Source organism: Pelobates fuscus, chromosome 8 (assembly GCF_036172605.1).
Source record: "Pelobates fuscus isolate aPelFus1 chromosome 8, aPelFus1.pri, whole genome shotgun sequence".
Classification (NCBI taxonomy): domain Eukaryota; kingdom Metazoa; phylum Chordata; class Amphibia; order Anura; family Pelobatidae; genus Pelobates; species Pelobates fuscus.
Genome location: NC_086324.1, coordinates 51,409,240 through 51,426,362, shown reverse-complemented (window position 1 = coordinate 51,426,362; position 17,123 = coordinate 51,409,240). Strand labels below are relative to the sequence as shown.

General features: G+C 39.7%; 1 protein-coding gene across 4 annotated transcripts in view; it reads left to right on the top strand.

The window, feature by feature from the left end:
* Positions 1-17,123, top strand: part of PARD3B (par-3 family cell polarity regulator beta) — a 1,021,205-nt gene that overhangs the window by 377,966 nt on the left and 626,116 nt on the right. For all 4 annotated transcript variants that reach the window (XM_063429810.1, XM_063429811.1, XM_063429813.1 and 1 more), the window contains one exon: positions 5,906-6,076. In XM_063429810.1, the coding sequence (XP_063285880.1) occupies positions 5,906-6,076 (171 nt within the window). The remainder of the gene's footprint in view (positions 1-5,905; positions 6,077-17,123) is intronic.

Sequence of the window (17,123 nt, the reverse complement as noted above, 5' to 3'; positions counted from 1 at the left end):
GTATCTATTTTTAGCATAGAATAACTTGAGTAAACATTCACCAGATAAACTGGATGGTTTAGGTGTTTCTGCACAGCTAACTGGAAAAAGTAGCAGTATCTCAACAGAATAAAGCACAACATATATGGACGCACGAAACATTCAACGTGTGAAGTTACATCGGTTATAGTAAAGTTAAATTAAATTCAGTCTTGGCTAACACTTTGTTGATTACTGTGTAATGGCAAAATAAAGGGTCAGTCTAGCACCATGACCACTACAGCATGTTGTAGTGTTTATGGTGCCTGAAGTACTCCTGGTGCAGTCCACTACTATATAATCAGGCCATTTTTAAAGGTTTGGCCGTTATTGGAATCCACTGGGTGTCCTTGTGTTCTGTGTGAACTAAAAGGAGATGGCTATATTAATTAGTGGATGTGGTGTGTCTGATTTAGAGTAGTTTGAATATTGTGCTTTGTCTTATGCAAATGTGGATTCATTTTTTTTTTTTTTTTTTTGTAGACACAACAGAAGATATTTTACTGTTTTTAAAGGTCATTTTCCAAGGACATTTAAACTAGTTTTCTAGAGGATAGTCCTCTGTTATCAACCCTAGTCAGTTGCTTTACTCAGCACTATAAACTTATGTTGTGGCTATAATAATTTTCCAACCCCATAGTTCATTTGTATTGGTTAATAACCGGAATTGGTTTACGGTTGGATATCGAGATGTTTATGATGTACTGTGGTACTCAACTCATTTTAATTAACTCGTGTCATGTGCAGATTGAAGACTGATTTGATGAAGTTGGTGTCAGTGACTATATATTGACTTTCTGTGCAGCTTGACAAAACATAAATTTGTATTTAAGCATTAATTTTCAGTTAGATTCATATGCATTTCATTGAATGAATATGTTTTCGATTGCATTTGGATGCTCGTTTAAACAAATGGCGTTCTGCTCCCTTTCACTTCATTAAAAAATGCAATATAGCAGAACTCAAATTAGATCAGTGTAAAAGCACAATGGACTGTACATTTTCCTCTGTGAAAAGCAATGATCATACCGAATGTCAATTCATTTATTTATAAATAAACTACAAAGTAATATTCTAAAATGCAAAGGGAAAAAAGGCAAAAGAATGGAAAATAAAATGATTTAGGTTTATTGCAAAAATAAGATTATATATATCTGCTTTTAAATGCATTAATTTTAGATATTTGATTACTCTTTTAATCTCTAACCGTATATCAGTGTTTTATTATTTTGCAAGTTAGCAATTCACTTGATAGTTGGATCTATTTTAACCTAGCATTCCATTTTCAAGCACGATGTTAACACACTATTTCACTCATTTGCTTCTGTGTATTCACATTCTCTCAAACTTCTCCCCAAGTTGTTAATTTACTGATATCTCGTTTTGTAATGTGGTGAGTCACTTATTAAGATGGGAGCCCTAGCAATAATTCCATTTATGATTTAGACGAGTAGGATATGTGGGCCATTCTGGAAACGTATAATACACAAATTGAAGGACCATCAAAACCTATACTATACTTTTAGTGGGTACTTAAATTATTATTTAAGATCTTAGTAGACTACCATTACAGTGAGAGCTAATTGTTTTATTGCTCACAGTAACTAAATTCTAGCACTGATGTACCAACTGGCAACCATATTTACTATACATTTTAGTATAACAATAAGTATGACACATTTAGAAACATATTGCCCTAAAGTTACTCCAATCATCATAACTGCTTGTAGTGGTTATGATGCCAGTTGTACCCTGGTCCAGTTTCATGGTAATGGGGCAAACCATTATAAGTGTTTTCCCCTTTTAATTGGGTCCTGTATGAGCTGTGATTGTCCCGGGTGTTGTGGTGGTGCACTTCCAGCTTCTGCAGAGCTACAGAATGAGGTAGCCACAGCCGTCACTATTCATTGTATGTGAGTGTCAGCTGACTGCTCTCTGCCAATGACTGACATTCTGTGCAGTTAAAGTTGCACAGAATTGACATTATCCAGCCCGTCCTCTATCCTCACAAGCTTTAACCCAACTGCTAATCTCATCATCCTTTCTCTGTCCACTAAAGCAATCCAATCTTTTTTTTATATATATGCCTTATAAAATGCAACCTCGTAAAAACAAATCTTTCCTAGATCCATTAATTCTTTCTTACTGAATAGTCTTTTTTTTCTGTCGTTATTTATTATGTGTTTCTTCTCAAACAATCTTGACCATTTTCAGTCACATTTTTGACTGCTACACTGCTAGACTGTCTTAACAAAGGTAATATCTTCAATATGCGTAGCTGTGTTTTCCAAACAACGTGTCCGATAATATTCATGATGCCCTCACTTGACTCCTGTCACATCTAGTGCTTTTTCTCAGTCTCCTTTACTGCGAATGCTTCAACTTCCCTTCAACTGACAGCATGCTACACAAGTCAGACCTGGTACTCTTCTACCTGTACACATCTTCTCTTCACAATCTTACGACAGAAACATTCTAATACCCAATGAATACCAATGATTCCCACATGTACTTCCCTTCTCCTGGTCTTTTGGCTTTTCTCCTGTCTCAATTACATTTCGCCACCTATTCTTAGATGATCTGCTACTGACTGTATTGTAACCCTGTAGCTTGGTTACAGTTTGAGCAAGGCTAAGAGAGTCCCGAAAAATCCTGTCGGAACAGAAAATAAACCTCTAGAAGAAAAACCCTGTTGCATAGTCATGGTTCTTCTTATCTTTTGGTTACAATTAAAGGACCACTCTAGGCACCCAGACCACTTCAGCTTAATGAAGTGGTCTGGGTGCCAGGTCCAGCTAGGGTTAACTAATTGTTTTATAAACATAGCAGTTTCAGAGAAACTGCTATGTTTATCAATTAGTTAAGCCTTCCCCCTAATTCTCTAGTGGCTGTCTCACTGACAGCCGCTAGAGGCGCTTGCGTGATTCTCACTGTGAAAATCACAGTGAGAGCACGCAAGCGTCCATAGGAAAGCATTATGAATGCTTTCCTATGTGACCGGCTGAATGCGCGCGCAGCTCTTGCCGCGCGTGCGCATTCAGCCGACGGGGAGGAACGGAGGCGGAGAGGAGGAGGAGAGCTCCCCGCCCAGTGCTGGAAAAAGGTAAGTTTTTACCCCTTTCCAGAGCCGGGCGGGAGGGGGTCCCTGAGGGTGGGGGCACCCTCAAGGCACTCTAGTGCCAGGAAAACGAGTATGCTTTCCTGGCACTAGAGTGGTCCTTTAAATTAACAACCTCTTTCTGTACATCTCGTTTACCAGCTTTGATGACATTTGCGTTTAATCTACTCTTTTTTTTCAAAAAAAATTTTTATTTTGAGTTTTTCCACAATTAACGAGAAGCAACAAAAAAAAAAGAACAAAGTAACATAGATATAACTTGGGGTAAAATACAGTCAAGGGTATAGAAGCATGTAGGAATCGTTTGTTGTAGTTTACAGATACAAATGAAATACAAATGGCATGCCTCAATTAGAAAGAATGATGTACTCCTCAGTGGGGTTGTTGGGTTGTTGGGAGATCGTCAGCTGAGGCTCCTTTATGGGTAGTAAGCCGTGGCCTTGGCTAGAGTCAGAAGTATGGGTGCACTGAAGTAAATGGAGAGCATAGTTTGTAGTGCCTTTATGGATTCAGCTTCAGTGAAGAAACCTTAGAAATCAGCTAGGGTAGGTAACCACAGTAAGGTAACCTTCCGTGATCTCTCATCTCATTATAAATAAGATATAAATAAGACATCTGATTTAAGAAGTTCTCCACACCTTTGTTTGTAATAAAACCAACCCAATCTGGCCACTCCATCCTTCTTCCTAGTATTTTGCCGCAATTATGAAAAGACCTCCTGCACACTTTCAAATTTTCCTCAGGCCTAAAATACTTTGAGATCCCTCTCTACATATCTCAAAACAGAATGCACCTGTCATGGTTGATTATATATTTCTTACCTGTTCTATGTTACATTTTGTATATATTGTGTATTAATATTATTTTATTTTATTTTATTGTAACCTATTGTATCAATGCAGTGGCCCCAGGACATACTTGAAAAAGAGAGGAATCGGGGGCGGAGCCAAGCCACTGAACTGAATGGCCGCACGCCGTCTAAGCTCCGATCCAAACGGCCACCTCTACCCCGATTACACCGGCTACCCCCGACCTACCGGACTTACAACGAGTACCAGGGCAGCTGGAGCAGAGATGGGGCGGAAAACAAAAAAATCCAAACCCGACAAGCCGCGGCAACAAGCAAGTATTGGCGACCTCTGGAAACAGGCACAGGACGCTATGGGCACAAACATGGCCGCCGTTCGGGATGAATACTCCGACTTCTCAGACGACTTTACACCAAGTCTGGAGGTAGAGCCTACACCAGCACCCAAAAAAAACCACAAGTCGCCCCCACAAGCTGACTCAGCACCTGTCACGGCGACGGTACTGAAGGACTTACTCGCTGGGGTCCAGCTCGCACTTCAGACCGACATAGCCCAGATACGAACGGACCTGCAGGGCCTGACAGGCCGCATGGGCGCCCTGGAACATGGCGCGAACCAGAATGCCAAACAAACGCAGCAGCTGCAGCAACAAGTTACTGAGCTGCAGCGGCAAAATTTAAAATTCGAACATCAGCTGGCGGCACTGGAAGACCAACGGCGAGGCAAGAATATTAAGATAAGGGGCATAGCAGAGGGAACGCCGGAGACTGAGCTGCCCCACCTTGTACGGAGGCTCCTCTCAGCCCTCCTGACACCTAAACATGCCAAACAGATGATCCCTGAAGGGATGTTTCGTCTCCCACGCCCTGCTAAAGCATCAAGTACCTTACCCAGGGACCTATTGGTTCGCTTCCCTACTCATAGGGATAAAATAGCGGTGATGAATGCTACGAGAAACCAGACCCCCTATGTGTTTGAAAAAGAGAGGAATCTCAATGTATCCCTCCTGGTAAAATATTTTATAAATATATAAATTTCCACCTCTCCAATCAAATCGTCACTCTCATTTGTAGGATTTTTCCATAGCTGCTTCATATGGTTGGAACTCACTCCCGTGTGTGAGCTTTGACTCTCTATCTCTACCTCGTCAAAGCTCATTTTTTAAGACTCTTACAAATCACTCTCTTAGCCTATTTCCATGTTATCTACATCAAGCCAAGACATTTTTTCTTTCTCTTGATCAATGTTGTTTTCTTCTACTTACCTTTTCTCTGTGTCTTCATATATTGTATTTCTCTTATAAATATAAAACCTATAAGCTTGTGGTTAAAGCCTTACTGTATTGGTATGTTTGTCTTGTAAGCATGTGTATGATAGAAATATATATTTCTTATACGTCATGTTGGGATTAGTTGATCTTTAAATATACATGAATGGTAGCCTGTCCATATAAATAAAAATAATACACACGCTCACCATTTTTTTTTTATTGGTAGTTGGATTGTATATTTGGCTGAATAATTACCATTTGTCCCACATCTAATTACGTTAATTACTGAAACCTAGTTTTAAACCACCACTGGCAATTCAGTTATTGTGGATTTTGACCATTGTTTATGCTTGACTCCAGTTTCAGCTGTAGGCTGTGGCATGAAAAGTGCTGCCTTTTTTCAATGGACAAAACTACATTTATCACCACCACACCTCATCAATAATTTATTTTCTTCCTACAAGGACAAGAACCTACATCTGAGATAATTGTTCTTTTTTTTTTTTTTTTTTTTCTTGCTGGTAGACAATGCCAGTCAGTGGTGTTACACAGTGCATGTATTTATCAATGTTTGGTCTTTTGTTGAAGATGATGTACTCTAGTACTGTACAATTACACCTGGAAGATCTTTGTACACTTGTCTTGTAATTTGTACTCACACTAACTTTCCTATTTTTCTTTTCTTTTTAGGATGGCCGTCTGAAAGTAAATGACCAGCTTCTTGCAGTGAATGGAGAGAGCTTACTGGGGAAATCTAATCGAGAAGCCATGGAAACACTAAGAAGATCCATGTCCATGGAGGGAAATATCCGTGGGATGATCCAGCTAGTTATTCATCGAAGGCTGGACAGACAAGTGGAGGTAAATAATAAAGCCAAGTCTACATTTTATGTGCTACGAGCATCCTTAAATACAATTAAATTATATATGTGTGCATGTTTTAATTTTCTTTAAAAAAAAAATCATCAGGACACTGATAAAACCCTAATATAACTTTTTTTTTTTTGTAAGAAAACTGTGTGTGTGTGTGTGTGTGTTGTCTGACTAGCTCTTGTAAAGAAGTTCCATTCACTAATGTAAAACTCATTCATGTTTTTTAATCCTTACTGGGGATCCAACTAACCCCACCATGAAAAGAGGCCTCCAAGTGATGGTGGACGTATTTCTGCAGTTTTCCTCCACTGATGCAGCCTTCTTAAAGTTCATCACATCTAACATAAAGGCCTCTGATGAGGACAGCAAGAGTTCAAGGGTCAATTTACCAAACCAATACTCAAGTTGGGTAGCACTGTTCCTATGCTATTAGTGCAGTGGATTATGTTAAGAAGCAATACAATATAAATGTGATAAATGTTTTGATTCAGCAGACACAGGGTAATTGCTACCATTATTTTTGAGAATGTTGATTACAAATCTCCCACCAAAGTTTGCAGCTAGATGGTGTCTTTGACTTATCCCAGAGTTCCACATGACCGATCCAACAGCCCCTCGTCCAACAGAGACATTTTTAATTGTTTTTAATTAACTATCTGCCAACTTTTGAATCATGCCACCTGCTATTTTTTCAGCATTTATGCTGCTTAATTTTGAAATGGCGACAGTAAATTTCTATAGTCACATGGATGCTCAGAGAGTCCACAGAGAGTGGTCAACAGTATGTACTTCTAAGTGCTTTTCATCTCCTAGTCAAATTTGCACAGATATCAGGCTACAGATACTTAACATTATCAATATGGCTATCTTTGTGCCAAGGAAGTTACTGGATGCGGCTTAATGGTTTTCTGTTGTTTGTTTTACCTTTTTATTTGTTCTCATGGTTTGACATATTTTTCATTTTTATAGGTTTTACTTGAATGCGTTAAGTTTTTATTTAATCTCTTGATTCTGATGTTAATTGAAATGTACGCTACTTCTCCTACCTAGTGATGTTCATCACATTTCGAAGGAGAATATGGCTCAGAAGTTATTTCATAACGTTCTGCTTTTACCAAAAAGCATCTTGCCCATTTCTGAGGGTTAGATGGCACTGTCCCTGCATGGTCTTATACGTTACTTTGGTTAAGACTGTTCTCTTAATATGTTAAGTTAATAATGCTTCTTCACTGTGTTTTTAAGCATGATCTTTTCATCTGGCATGGTACTAGACCTTATATATCTGAATCTGTGGCATATTTAAATTTTCAATGTTATCGTGTGTACTTGTACACAATTGTCTGCACGTCGAACAAAATAAAGATTTTTTGTTTTGTTTTGTTTCTTAGAAATGTTAACTCAATAAGACCTTGCACTGTTTGCCATAAGGGCAAAATGCCAGTTGGGCAAATGTATCGCCTTTATTGGAAAGTTTGTTATGGCCTTGACTCCATCAGGTGCTTTAAGATTATCACACCACAAACACGCTAAATCTGCTCTCCAAGTCCAATAGCGGCCATTGCTACCGAGTATAAAATAAACTTCATCAGCACTTGATGAATTCTAGACAGTATTTGCCACGCATAACAATCATATCTTCATGTCATACAGCTAAACATAGCCACGATTCATACTCGGGGGGATGAAATATCATCTCTGTTTATCTACTGACCGCGAACATACTGAACTATTTAATGGGAATCAGTAAATGTATACACCTCCAGTCATCAAAGCTGATCTGCTCCAGAGGAAATACAATATTTCACAGCCCAGTGTGCTGAGTATGTGTTTATTCTTCCTCTCCAGACTTCCCAAAAATGGACCTTATTCCCTGCTCTGCCGGATGGACCACAACAGCATCAACTAACCAATGTGGCCATGAATTGGTTACATTTGTTTTTGAAACTGTGTGCAGTCAACATATTGTGTCTGTGCTTTTTATTTGCATAGAGAGATGTTTAGATAGGATTATTATAATTTCATTCACTTTTGGTACTCTTCGCTTAGTCATCGGTAATGGCTGTGTATAGTAAGGATTTGTTTTATTTTCTTGTGATCGTTTAAAAAAAAATAAAAAAAAAAAAAAATATATATATATATATATATATATATATATATATATATTTATCCCTTCATGTTATTGTGTTCTACAATAAATATAGTGACATATGTATCAGAAAGCTGGGATAAATAACACAATGGCTAGGAACAAAACAGCAATTCTACATCTATATCGCTGCTCAATGATATCAAAGAAAAAAAATAACATTTGCATTAGACATGTGTAGTCATATTCTTAAGAATAGTTAACATTTGGATTAGTGGTGATTTAGTAATGAAAAGAATACAAAGCCGCTATTGGCCAAATGGCTCATAGACAAAATTCATCTGGTTATTACACCAATCAACCATGGCATGCTCACTGTATTGCAGACATGCCTTCACATGTGGCATGGATAGCAGGGGCTTGTGGGAGGTATAATACATTTTGAGCATGTCTTCTAAAAAGTTAGTAACTGAGCAGCTAGTTGCAATAATGTTAATTGCCCTCCTCTTGCATCCACCCATGAGCATTGTTTGGGGGCATCAATTTAAAGAATTGTAGTGGACAGAGTCCACCTGTCTGCCCCATGGTGGGTCTCTAAATACTGTAAGGTGGGCATAGTGCCCCCCAATGCCGACTCATGTGGCCAGTAGGTGGGCGGCTCTATTGATAAACTGGCGGAGGGCTTAATGTTTATCCCCCAAACCTCACACGTGGACAGCAGGTGGTGACTCTAGAATAATTGATAATGAGGGCACCTAGCATATTTTAAAGGCACCAGCCCCCACCTGTGGTCAGTTGGTAGGGGCTCTATTAACATATCAGGTGGGAGGGATGCTTATGCATGCCCTCAGCCTTCACACATGGGCAGCAGTTAGAGCTCTAATATTATTACGGTTAGGGTATTAATAAGGGTATGGGATTTTCCAATGCTAAGCAGTATAAGTCAGTGCACTCTGATTGGCTTGGAAACCAATCAATGGGAGCACTCTGAGCTTGTATAGTATGGGAAAACCCTCATCATTCTGAAGTGGACCCCAGTGGGGCACACATGAAATATTTTTATTGTGTTGCAGTTTTTACTTGTTTTTCAGTTTTTTGTTGTTGTTTTTTGCAAATCTGTTCTTTTTTATTTTTAATAGTTGCTATGTGCTTTTATGGATTTTATTTTTGATGTTTTGGGACTGAAGAAAATAAGAGTTCAGATTTATTTATTTTTTAATTTTTTTAAATTCTTTATTTTTTGCGTGCAAGAGTGAACATAGCGGCTTACTCTGCCACAATGACATACGTAAGCGTGGGCATGAGATATAGATTTTACAAGTATGGCATTGGAAGTAGTGCACATTTTTAAAATTAGAAATGCAAACAAAGCGTAGACGTCTATTGACTACAAATTATAGTTGAACTTGTTGGCTTAATCTGCGCGTTTTATGAAAAATATACAAGCTAGATAATTGCAGTGCCAGAGTGTTAACTGTGTGGAGCATGAGTTGAAAACATTGATTTGAAAAGTAAAAGTTATAAGCAAAACCTCTTAGAATCTTAGCTTAATAGCCTCCATTTTGGCTGCGAGTGATGGGATATGTAGGAAAACAAGACTGAACATAGTTAGGATCATAAAATAAATGATATACGTCAGCAGACATTCGTGTGAGTTCCAGAGGGGCAAAGAGAGTCAAGTGTCTGATGATACTATGCCTGAGTTAGAGTTTCAGTCCCTGTGGGGTCAGCCGATGCCTTGACGGGGCTGGGTGAGTATTCCCTGCGGTAGGTGGTGCAACAGCACATAGTCCCGCTGTGAAGGTCTCATTGTTGGCACTTCTCTCCCAATCTTCCATGCTTTCTCTCTTGCGGGCTGTGTGGGGGATCTCCGTCTGTGTGTCCTGCTGGCGTGGTGCTGTGCTGTCTCCTGGTCAATATCGTGGTCGGCACCGTGGGTGCTCGTGTGTGGAGCCGTGCACTGCATGCTGAGAGTTGTTGGAGTCGCTGAGGTGCGAGCAGAACTTGCTCGTCGGTAAGTCGCCTGCTGGGGCATGAGGGTATGGGTGCTGGCCCTCCGTGCCGGTTTGTGGGTTCTGCTTTGTCGAGGGACTGCTGTGGAGGTATGGGGGGGGATTCCCGCCTATTTGGCGTCGTGTCACCGGGCGGATCCATGCCATTACCATTTTTATCGCCCGCTTGAATGCCTGTCCCCGGGCGTGAAGCTTGGTCCACAGATTGGCACATAGCCGGTTATAGAATTCTCTCGTGCACTTGGGGGGCTTGCTGAGTGTGCGGTTATTTATGGACTGTGTCCGTGCCACCATCTTATTTGTGCCAGGGTCGCTTCGGCTCGCATGAGGTCTTGTCTCCTGTGCTGGTCGTGGCTTGGGGGTTATCGTCCCCAGCGAGGATCGAGATGACCCCCGCCAGTCCAGAAGGGGCGGGGGGGGGGAAATAAGAGGTGAGTACGTCGAGGTTGCCATCTGCAGGGTTACCAACGAGGAGAGCGGCCGCCTCTCCCTGGCTCGTTTGCAGGTAGGCCTCAAGCTGGATTCGAGGGGACCCGGTGAATCGCGGGATCATGTGTGGTATCAATACGTTTGCCTGGGTCTCCCCCACTCTGTAGTCACCTTCCCAGCGGTGTGTGTGCAATAATTCGAGGTATATGCCCCGTTTTTGCGGCTAGTTTGCAGGAGCTATCGTGTAGCACGTCCACCCTGCTAGGAAGCCAGGCTCCGCCCCCAAGAGTTCAGATTTTTACAAGTATTGGTGTTTTTGCTCCCCCTCAGTATTATTATGGTAAGGAGGGGTGGGTAGGTAGGTAGTGTAGGTTTTCAAATCTTAGCCACTAGGGGGTGGTGACGAGGCTTAGGTAAAATAAATGTTGGGGGTGGACAATGGCATGGTTGTTTTATTGTCCATACCATCTTTTATTTTTAATTAGAGCCCACAGTTATTGCCCATGGATGGGGGCTTTACCCTACCCAGCCTTTTTCTAACTTTACTAGCTCCTACCCACTAGCTATGGTTTGGGAAAGAGGGGTTGGACGGTGATCCTATTACTTAATTTAAAGTCCAACACCTGATAACCAGAAACCTCCACTTATTTTATAAGCCTCCCCCCTATCCCGCACCTCCCTCCCCCCCCCCCCCCAAAAAAAGCAGCAAATTGCATAAACGCCTTTCCATGCACTAAGTAAATAATTAAGAGTATATATTTAAGGTCATATTGCATCCCCTAATGCAAAACAAAATAACTCCTGTATACATGGGGTTGGGAGGAAAGGAGTTAAACATTTTTACGACACAAATCACTTGTTTTCATGTGAGTTAGGGTTCAGCTATTTCTGCATGGTAAAAGCTCTTTCCTTTTGTGTTTTCTACCTTAGAAGTCACATCATTTCAGAGCCGTCAGAATGTCAAACTTTGAAGCTTGAAACACTATTACATTAATATACAACAAATGTGATGGATAGGGTGCGGTAAACCTATGCACACTTTATGAACCGCACATAGGTATGGGAGATACATAAATATGAGATATAGATTTAATGGCACTAGATGGAATAGATCTATCCATTTATAGTGACGAATGATTCATCTCCCGAGCATTCATTGACGGCTGCAGCCATAAGTGGAGCAGTGAAGCAGGGACCACAGATCATGAATACACGTCCTGTGGCCCATTGAAAAATTCATTATGTAGATTTTTTTTGTGCAAAGGTATGTTTTTGTTCTGTATATGTTTGTCTCCGCAGAACATTCATATATGGTGAGTAGTGTGATAAACAAGAAAACAAAAAATAATGTTTACATGTTCTCTATGAGGAAAAATAATGCAATCAATCATATCGCCCTTTATTTGATATCTCCAAAATCCCACAATGGTATTTATTTACTACCTGACCGACCCCTCTCCTCCATCCTTAGCATACAGAGGAACATCCAAATACATTTTGCCTGCAGGTGTATTTTAAAATCATTGAATAAAATCTAAAAGATATTTTGGTGCAGCTAAAAATAAAAATAAATAAATAAAAGAACAGAACTATGATGCCACAAGAATACTTGTAATCTGGCTAAAACAATTAGCACTTTTAAAATAATTAGTTAATTAATCAACGTTGCTAACTGATTAATTTGTTAATTAAATTATCTCATTTTGTTGAAATGTGTTTTCGCTGCTTTTTGTTATATTTTTAAAGAGACGCAATAGACACCCAGAACACTTTTATCTCAATGAAGTGGTCTGGGTCCCATGTCTCTGTTCTGTAGGTATGGCAATGTTTGCATTGCAGGGTTAACATGCCTCTACTGGCTGTCTGCATTACACTAAGTCACTAATGCCCGGGGCCCCACTTGCCAAGCCAAACTTTTCTCATAGCGACCATGTGTTTGGTGCTACACAGTGTTTTGGTGCATGAACACTGCAGTCTTCAAATGTTTCCCTGCGGCAAGCACTGCAAGGTGAGAAATATTCACCTTTTAAACCCTCACATTGAGGGTATTGTGTTCCTTTAACCAGGTCATTTGGATCTTTAAAACATTATTCGCGGGTATGTCAAATCCAACATGTTCTACTTGCAGCATTACAATAAAGCATACGATGCATGAGGCTGGATTTTTTGATTCTCAAATATTTTTATTTTTTTACTTCTCTGTATTCGCTAACCAGGCCAAATGCACCAATCTTTATAGAGAAACATGTTGGGGTTCTTCTCTCTTTCTTTTAAAAACATAGATTTCCCATAGATGTTCATTAACCCTATGAAACTCCTTGACTTGCATACCATGATATGCCTCAATTTGAATGAATTAATGAAGACAGTGAGGGAAATACAGTAAAGCTTACAGGTGTCTGGTGAATGATACTTGTCCCGTTTCCAAGTTCTATGAGCTTCCCAATGTTACTCGGTGTGAATTGACCCCTCAATGAATTTACTCCTTATGGGATTGATCTCCTAAATACAAGGCGTTTTACAGTACTAATAGCGAGACATCAATAGCAAACATGCTTAATCCAATGTGACAGAAATTCTATTTCTAAACCAAAGTTGCAACACAAAAGAAAATGAGTTCTGTTTGTGCACAATATTACAAGTGCCAGGTGCTCCAGGGCACAGACGTTTGACTCTAGTATGGGATCCAAAAACAAAACAAAATTAAATTTCTGTGGCCGTAAGTGGAATTGAGTGTAGTGGACGCATAAGAGGGTGCCATTTCCATTAGCAGGAATCTTCGTTTACAGTTTGTAACAGGACATTTAAAGGAACACTATAGTCACCTAAACAACTTTAGCATAATGAAGCAGTTTTGGTGTATAGATCAGGCATAGGCAACTTTCGGCACTCCAGATGTTTTGGACTATACCGCCCATGATCCTTTGCCAGCATTATGAGTGTAAGAGCATTATGGGGGATGTAGTCCACAACATCTGGAGTGCCGAAGGTTGCCTATCCCTGGTATAGATCATGTTTTACTGCTCAATTCACTGCCATTTAGGAGTTAAATCACTTTGTTTATGTTTATGCAGCCGTAGCCACACCTCCTCTGGCTATGATTGACAGAGCCTGCATGAAAAAAAAAAATGGTTTCACTTTCAATCAGATGTAATTTACCTTAACCCCTTAAGGACCAAACTTCTGGAATAAAAGGGAATCATGACATGTCACACATGTCATGTGTCCTTAACCCCTTAAGGACACATGACATGTGTGACATGTCATGATTCCCTTTTATTCCAGAAGTTTGGTCCTTAAGGGGTTAAACAATGTTGTCTCTTGCTCTGTAAATTGAACTGTAATCAAATACAGGAGGCTTATGCAGGGTCTAGCAAGCTATTAACATAGCAGGGGATAAGAACATCTAAATCAAACAGAACTTGCAATAAAGGATACACTTTAGATGACTTTACAGGAAGTGTTTATGGAAGGCTGTGCTAGTCACATGCAGGAAGGTGTGACTAGGGTTCATAAACAAAGTGATTTAAAGGATCACTATAGGATCTGGAACACAAACATGTATTCCTGATCCTATTGTGTTAAAACCACCATCAAGGCCCCCTGGGCCCCTCATGCCCCCTTTAAATATAGCAAAATCTTACTGCATTCAAGCCAGAAGCTGTACACCTGCATGTTGTTTGCCTAAAAAAAAAAAAAAAAAGCCGTCTGCTGACATCATCGGAAGTGGTAGCCCGATCCAATCACATTACTTCCCCATAGGATTGGCTGAGACTGACAAAGAGGCAGATCGCAGGCAGAGCCAGCATGATTCAAACACAGCCCTGGCCAATCAGCATCTCCTCATAGAGTTAAATTTAATCAATGAATCTCTAAGAGGAAAGTTCAGTGTCTGCATGCAGAGGGAGGAGACGCTGAATGTTTGGATGCATTTTAGGCAGCCATGACCGAAGAAGGATCTCTAACAGACATCTGAGGAGTGGCCAGTGGAGTTATCACTAGGCTGTAATGTTTTCTCTGAAAAACTGTGTTTACAGCAAAAAGCCTGAAGGTAATGATTCTACCCACCAGAACCAATTTAATAAGCTGTTGTTGTTCTGGTGACTATAGTGTCCCTTTAACTCCTAAATGGCAGAGAAAAGAACAGTGAGGCTGCAGGGACATGATCTATACACCAAAACTGCTTCATTAAGCTAAAATTGTTTTGGTGACTATAGTGTCCCTTTAAGATGAAAACTAAGAGAAAGGGAAAATAAAGTATTATTTTCAAAAACAAATTAAAACATTTCTTGGCAGTTTGAACTTTGAAGTGTCAGGTGGAGTCTATTAGCTGTTGCTGAATTGCAGGTTTTAACATCCGGAGTGTTGTGGTTCAGTATACACTGAAATAATGCATTTTGGGCTGCCCTAAGCTAGTCTTTCAAAGCAAACACCACCAGATATACAGGCACAGCGGCATCTTACAGCAATCACAATACTAAAAAAAAGAGGCTTTTATTCATTAGACAGGGACGTGAATTTTTTATCTTTCCAGAACCGATTTATGAGCAATTTCAGCTCTCATCTGTTATTTTGCTTATCTGTTATCCGGGTGAAATGCACAGTATGAAACTGGCTGGTTGTTCCTCATAGTGTTCCCTCTCCCTGATCAGCTAAACTTGAGAGCAACCCATGTACAGCTACTTCCCCTGAGTTTAGCTCCTGGGTCACATCTTCACTGAAGACGTGGACTCCTAACAATATAAACTACCCTTTGAATATGGCAGGAATGCAGCTTTTGACTCTTTCTGTGGTTTTTATTACCTTAACCTATGTCTCAAAATCCCTGCGAGTCTGCAACACCTTTAGGGACTAAGAAAGAACTTGAGTTCCGAACATTCAAGAACCTTTGTATATTACCATCAAATATATATATATATATATATATATTTAATTTAATGAAATCTTTTGAAGACAGACAAGCAATTGGTGCATAAACTGTGGCATTTTCTCTTCATCCATTGAGTACATTAGCTGTGCTACAAACAGATATATGTACATTAATAGGGAAGGAGGAGCCGCTATGCCACAGTTGGCAGAAAAATAATACATCATTTAGATTTCACAGCAACCACAGTGATTTAAATACCAGTGTCTACCAAATCGAAGAGCCTCACTTAAACAGTCAACATATTTTTTTTTGCATAAATCATAGTTCTGGATCCGTCAAGCAAACGCCAGTCCAAAGCATTCCCTCTTCCATATACATAATGAGGCATATATTAAATCAGACTCATCCTAAACAGAAATTAATTTTTATATGGTGTGCTGGATGTTCAATTGTAATTCCATTTGAAAATGAGTGGGTCCCCCCCCCCCCCCGAAATAACCTGTCTTTCTAATGCATCGCATCACGGAATGAACGTAATATCTTTAAAGAATCCATTATCTTTTTATTGGCTTAGACACTAATGGAAGCTTCCATGGCAGCTGTGTTTTACAAGCTGAATACTTTAATTAGGCCGGTAGCTGATCAGTTGTTGGGATATCGATTGTGACATTTATCAAAGTGCTTGAAAAGCACTCTCCCCCCCCTTCCCCCCCCCCGCATTTGTGTGTATATTTTGTAAATTCACAAATTCTCACTATACTCCAGTGCATCAGAGTATCTATATTTAAATTATTTTTACATAGTCTTGCTGTGTTCACCTGTACCAGATGTTGGTTAAATAAATACATAAAAAAATCCATTATACCCTTAACTCGTTGAAGAAATATGCAATATAAAAGAACATATTAATATCTATTCACACCATCTTGCGATAGTAATTGAGAAAATCTGCACATTAAACTGCCAGCCATTAGAACTGAAAATTGGATGTTCTCCTAGGCTCCGAGGCAGATCGACATATTGAATTTATATCTATGAAAGAATGGCTCGGATGCTTAAGGCAACTGGCATTGGTCATGTTCTGGAGTACATGCTGCAGGCTCTTATTCCAGATGGAGAGAGATTTCTGGAGCACGAGAGAACTGGTTGTAAGCATATACATGTGAGGTTTTCGTATCTTTCCCATCAGTTAACTAGCGTTCCCAATTGAGCAAAAACAACATATTTTAATGTTGGGATTTGCAAAAGCCTTAGACTATTCCAAAAATTAGATCCTGCGATGGAATTGAAATAGTTGCATTTGATTTAACTGCATAACGTATTATTCCAACCTCTCAACCTTAGAATATACTTTTTTTTTTTAGGTTTTGTCTTAGACGGGTGGATGTTAAGGTTTTTTGTTTATTTTTAGCACTCTTGCTAAAACAATAATTTATGAGTAAAGCTATGTGTAGACCATGAAAATCAAACAATTGTATTAATTAAGATATCTTACCAATTTAACGTTTCAAACCACCTATAGACAAACATTAGCTCTCCAGCTGCTATGGTAATTCAGCCTTTGTCTTGTATGTCAATGCATACAGAGCAGGTCCATAAGGCACCTGGAGTGGTTTGAAAATCTTGCCTGAGTTGAAT